We start from the raw sequence: 5,669 nt of genomic DNA, 5'->3' as shown, positions 1-5,669 counted from the left end.
AATGTCACTTTATAAGATTTTTAAAATATCAGCTTATTTGAGAAAAATATCATAAATTATTCAAAAATTTTCTCACTGTCCTATCTAGTATTAATCATGTGTCTTTCTTATCTGTTCTAGCATGTTATTTAGCTCAATGTTCACAATGAACTCATTTTATAATTATTAGAGAAAATAATCTAACAAAATTATAAAGGAATTCCATTGTAACTTCAGAATTGCAAATACAATGTAGGACAAGATGTTTTTATTTTGTTTTTACCTTATGTTGCCATATAGATTGTAAATTAATCTGTGTCTTTAGAAGATGCAAATGAAATATGCAAAGAATAATGCTGTGTCATCTTTCTATTTAGTTATCCTGAGCTGAAGTTTTAGTCATATCCCTCCGAAGACTGAACGTGCGACATCCATGGATACAGATTCTGTTCTTAATGTATGATTTTCAACACTTACTTCCTAATCCTATACCTTAAGTGAGTGATCCAGAAAACTTTCCCTTTCAAAACTCAGAAATCAGCAGAGAAACCCCCAATATAGCATTCTAATAAGAAGAAATTCTACAGAAAGAGAATATGGGGGAGCATGCCAGTTGGAAAACACTCACTTACTATTACAGGCACTGAGTTAATATTTTTGCTCAGTGTTAAAATGCTTATTTATCTTAATTTAATTGAAAAGCAGAGTGGCAATAACAGGGACAAACTGAGAGTGGTATTTTCTACTTACTGGTTTATTCTAACAATGCCTGCAACATTTCATCAGAATCAGAGTCATTAGAGAAAAAATCTGCCACGGAATAATAAGGGATAGTCTATAGTAGTTTTGGAATTGCAAAAGTAATGCAGAATAAGTATTTTCATTTTGCTTTTACTGTATAATGCCGTATTCGTTATAAATTAAACTGCATCCATAGAAGTTGCAAATCAAACATACGTAGAAGAATGTACTGTTGGTCTTTCTATTTAGTGGTGCAGAAGTGAGGAGACATGTGCTATTGCAGGTGTCATTTGAAGATGTGGCTGTGGACATTACTCAGGAGGAATGGCAGAGCATGGACAATACTCAGAGGACCCTGTACAGGGATGTCATGCTTGAGACCTATAGCAATCTGCTGTCCGTGGGTGAGTGAAATTCTGTCATGCCTAATAGAATCCTTTCTTTATACTTGACAAATTAAAGAAGAGTTTATAAAGTTTAGTGCCTAATAGGACTAGTATTTGAGGCTATAACGGATCTTAATATCTACTCTTCAGATAATGATTCATATTAGCCAATCTTTTCTTCTTTAAGCTCCAAGATAGTGATTTCACAAAGTGTCTTTTATTTCCAAGTAACAGGGTACTACATAACAAAACCTGATGTGATCTTCAACTTGGAACAAGAATCAGTACCATGGACAATGGAAAAATCTGTTAACCAGCAGCTTCCAGGTACGTCAGTACATAGTGGAAAGCTCAATAAATATTCACTGGAATTCATGCTTATTATTTTTTTTTATGTTTCTTCCAAAATCAGCTTATGTCGTGATGAGACAAAGGCACTCTAAGGTCTCCATGTGCAGGTCTATCTGACAATGCCTTCAAATGTTAAATTTTATCAACCTGAAACCAAAAATGTAGAACTAAATATTGATCTTTTATATGATCCCAGCAAGACAAGACAAACTGGAACTGTTATGCGATGTAATACGTCCCAAACATTAGTTTGAATTTCTGTGCCATATTTCCTGTCCTACCCCCATAGACTTAAAATACAAAATTCCGAGTAATTGAAAATGGAAAAAGAAACCCTAGTTATTATATTAATATATTAATTTAAAAAGTGTAATGATCATAAATGTGTGCATTGTCCTAATGTTAAAGTCTGCTATATCTAGAATGGAAGAAACATCATTGTCTCACTTGAGCATTAGAAAATAAATATTTAGATGTGATTCACAGATATGTTTACTCTTTTTCCTCACTTCAGATCCTTGCAGAAAGAATGAGCTGCTTGGAACTAATCAGGAAAATCAAGAAACCACCTTCAGGCAAGTTGTAATCACTAAAGTTGTATAATAACTTCAAAAAAAGTTGCATTGCCAAAGATGCTTAATTTAAGCTCTGGCCATAATTGAAACATGATATGAAAGGGAAATTCTTATAAAAAGGAAACTTGAAATCTAATTTCTTTTTTAAATTTGCAGACAGAGAAGTTTTATTTGCAGAGTTCCAGGTGAATGTACAAAGCAGAGGGAATGGAAAAAAACCACCTGGGCGAGAGCAGGAGCTGGGGTACCTGTTGAATGGAGAGAGGGAGATACACCAACATTTTTCAGAAAGGTCTTCGGTTTTTAAGTGTTCCATGACCCTTCCTTGTCTGAACAGGAACCTGTGGGAAAATATTTCCCATTGGTTGTCTCTCAACCAGAAAATAGCTCCTACTGTGTAGTTCCAAATGTACCCCTCCCGTTCTTTGGTTGTTCAGGTCTCAGATGTGGGAAGCCACATGGGTGATAGAATTGAGACAGGAGACAAAATAAAGGAACTGGTCTTCTCTCACTTCATCTCAGGAGTGTAGAGGTGGTCATCAAAGGTCCACATAAGTCATTTCAAATGATTAAACCCCGGCAGAATACCTGTGGGGATGCCATGAGTCTCACCCCTCCTTCACTAAGAACAAACCAACATGAAACATGAGAAAGGAGGTTGGCACTTGGGTACCATGCCAGGTGGTCAGCATTCAGAATTCACCTCGGGAGTTTCAAGTCACGCAGAAAAGTATCCTCTGACAGGGACTGTCCGTCCTCCACCAGGTTTCTTCCAAACATGCATCCAGAACCTTACTCCCAAAGGGAAATTGAGGTGACAGGAAAAGAGCAAATAGATGGTTGGGGATTAGAGACTCTTAAGTACTAAACAGTCATGCTTCCTATCTTCATCCCCCTAAAAAAACAAACCATCTAGCATTTCAGCCAGAGCTAGGTGGTGGCCAGTGGATGGGGTGGAGGGGTCCATATTTATGCAGAGCCATGGGATATCAAGAGTCATTTTCACAGGTTCAGTTCCACTTGAGGGAAGGCATACCAAGATTGTGAATTCTTCTCTCTGCTGAATTGAGCCACATGACTCTGGTATAAGACGCCTTTTTCATTACCTGTATTGGGCATCAGAGAAAATGTTACCAGGAAATCTCAGCGGCTCTGTGGCAGCTTAGTATAGGAACAGAAACTCAGACTCAGTTTCTTACAGAAGTTTTGCTTCCTAATTGAACAGGTGAAATTACAAAGAAGAGGGGAGGTGGAAAGTGTGTCCCCAGATAGATCTCAAAGATGGGGTGCCTCTCGAAAAGAGAGAGGAATGCACCATAATTTATTTCAAAATGTGTCTTTTTGCCCCTAGGAAGCCTGATGAAATGTCACTTGGGAATAAGCATGCCTCTGATGTTCCTGAGAACAAACTCCAATGTGGGGAAAATCTCAGTCAGCATGATGATACGGACACTTGTAAGCAGTGTTTTGAACACAATGGGAAAGGAAAAACTTTCAGCAAGAAGACGTTCCTTAAGTGTGAAAAAATTTGTATCAAAGACCCATGTAATGACCCTCTCATTGTAGGAGCAACAATTCAGGTTGAGAAGAAAATGTTCCATAGCAATCTGTATTTTGGCAAGCATCAACAAACACACTCAGGAAAGAAATTCCATGAACATTTCAAGAGTGAGCAATGTATTAGTAGTAAAAGAGAGCTCAAAATAAATCAGATAATCCAAACAGCAAAAAGTCACTATATATGTCGCTACTGCAAACAGTCTTTTAGCTGTAAATCTTGCTTTACCACCAAACAGAGAAGTGACATAGAAAGTTTCTGTGTATGCAATGAATGTAAAAAAAACATATACAAGAAATCAGAACTCGCTAGAGATAAGATACTTCCCACTGAGGACAAACCGTATGAACGTAATAAACTTGTGAAATCCTTTTGCACTCAATCAGGTCTCATTAGACATCAGAGAATTCACACAGGGGAAAAACCCTATAAATGTAATGAGTGTGCAAAAACCTTTTTCAAGCAATCAATTCTCAATAAACATCAGAGAATTCACACAGGGGAAAAACCCTATAAATGTAATGAGTGTGGAAAAACCTTTTTCAAGCCATCAGTTCTCATTAAACATCAGAGAATTCATACAGGGGAAAAACCTTATGATTGTAATGAATGTGGGAAATCTTTTTGTCAAAAGTCATCCCTGATCATACATCGGAGAACCCACACAGGTGAAAAACCTCACAAGTGTAGTGAGTGTGGGAAAGCTTTCTGTCGGAAGTCACATCTAATCATGCATCAGAGAATCCACACAGGGGAAAAAGCTTATGAATGTAGTGAGTGTGGGAAAGCCTTTTGCCAGCAGTCAGGTCTCATTGTACATCAGAGAATTCACACAGGGGAGAAACCTTATAAATGTAGTGAGTGCGGAAAAGCTTTTTGTCACAAGCCATCCCTAAATGCACATCAGAGAACCCACACAGGGGAAAAAGCTTATGAATGTAGTGAGTGTGGGAAAGCCTTTTGCCAGCAGTCAGGTCTCATTGTACATCAGAGAATTCACACAGGGGAAAAACCTTATAAATGTAGTGAATGTGGAAAAGGTTTTTGTCATAAGTCATACCTAATCACACATCAGAGAATTCACACAGGAGAAAAACCTTATAAATGCAGTGAGTGTGGAAAAGCTTTTTGTCACAAGTCATACCTAATCATACACCAGAAAATCCACACAGGAGAAAAAGATTATGAATGTAATGAGTGTGGAAAAGGCTTTTATCAGCAGTCAGGTCTCATTAGACATCAGAGAATTCACACAGGGGAAAAACCTTATAAATGTAGTGAGTGTGGAAAAGGTTTTTGTCACAAGTCACACCTGATCACACATCAGAGAATTCACACAGGTGAAAAACCCTACAAATGTAGGGAGTGTGGAAAAGCGTTTTGCACACAGTCAGTTCTCATTAGACATCAGAGGATCCACACAGGAGAAAAACCTTATAAATGTAGTGAATGTGGAAAAGCTTTTTGTCAAAAGTCTCACCTAATCATACATCAGAGAATTCACACAGGAGAAAAACCTTATAAATGTAGGGAGTGTGGAAAAGCTTTTTGTCAAAAGTCATCCCTGAACATACATCAGAGAATCCACACAGGGGAAAAACCTTATGAATGTGTTGAGTGTGGGAAAGCCTTTTGCCATAAATCAGACCTAATAAATCATCATAGAGTTCACACAAGACAGAAACTTTTTCAATATGATGAGTATGGAAAGTCTTTTTGCTAGCAGAGTTATTACATGAGCAAATTCTCATGCCTGAACAGTGTTGAAAAATTGATACACAAAAGATTGATTTTAATAGAAAGCAAAAACTGACATAGGTTTACAATTAAGTACCAAACCCACAGGAAGGAACAGAAATAGTACATTGACTAAAAACAATCATTTTTCTGAAGTCAATCCTCTGCAGAGCCTATGAAGTTCAAAAAAACAATGGTATGTAACCAGAAAAACTAGCTACTACAAACCTTCTGTCATAGTCAAATCTTATTAAGTCTGAAACAAGCATTAGTAAGATCAAAGATAGGGCACATCATAAAATTGCAGTAGGATGTGAAAACCACTTTGAACGTCTCAACATT

The 5,669-nt window shown here is 37.2% G+C and overlaps 1 protein-coding gene across 3 annotated transcripts; it reads left to right on the top strand.

Annotated features, from left to right (window-relative positions):
- Positions 1-909: 909 nt before the first annotated feature.
- LOC131482802 (zinc finger protein 260-like) lies at positions 910-5,416 on the top strand. Of its 3 annotated transcripts, none has more exons than XM_058678370.1 (4): positions 910-1,124; positions 1,335-1,433; positions 1,972-2,036; positions 3,388-5,416. In XM_058678370.1, exons 1-4 carry the CDS (start codon positions 1,055-1,057, stop codon positions 5,311-5,313), a joined length of 2,160 nt encoding a protein of 719 aa, XP_058534353.1. In that variant the 5' UTR covers positions 910-1,054; the 3' UTR covers positions 5,314-5,416. The 3 variants fall into 3 exon arrangements, with proteins under 3 accessions (XP_058534353.1, XP_058534355.1, XP_058534354.1); XM_058678371.1 differs by having other exon boundaries at positions 912-1,124; positions 1,341-1,433; XM_058678372.1 differs by lacking the exon at positions 1,335-1,433 and having other exon boundaries at positions 911-1,124.
- Positions 5,417-5,669: the final 253 nt, after the last annotated feature.

The sequence above is a fragment of the Ochotona princeps genome, chromosome 20 (genome assembly GCF_030435755.1).
Source record: "Ochotona princeps isolate mOchPri1 chromosome 20, mOchPri1.hap1, whole genome shotgun sequence".
Classification (NCBI taxonomy): domain Eukaryota; kingdom Metazoa; phylum Chordata; class Mammalia; order Lagomorpha; family Ochotonidae; genus Ochotona; species Ochotona princeps.
The sequence above is the reverse complement of the archived record's forward strand: the minus strand, read 5'-3'. Positions and strand labels throughout refer to the sequence as shown.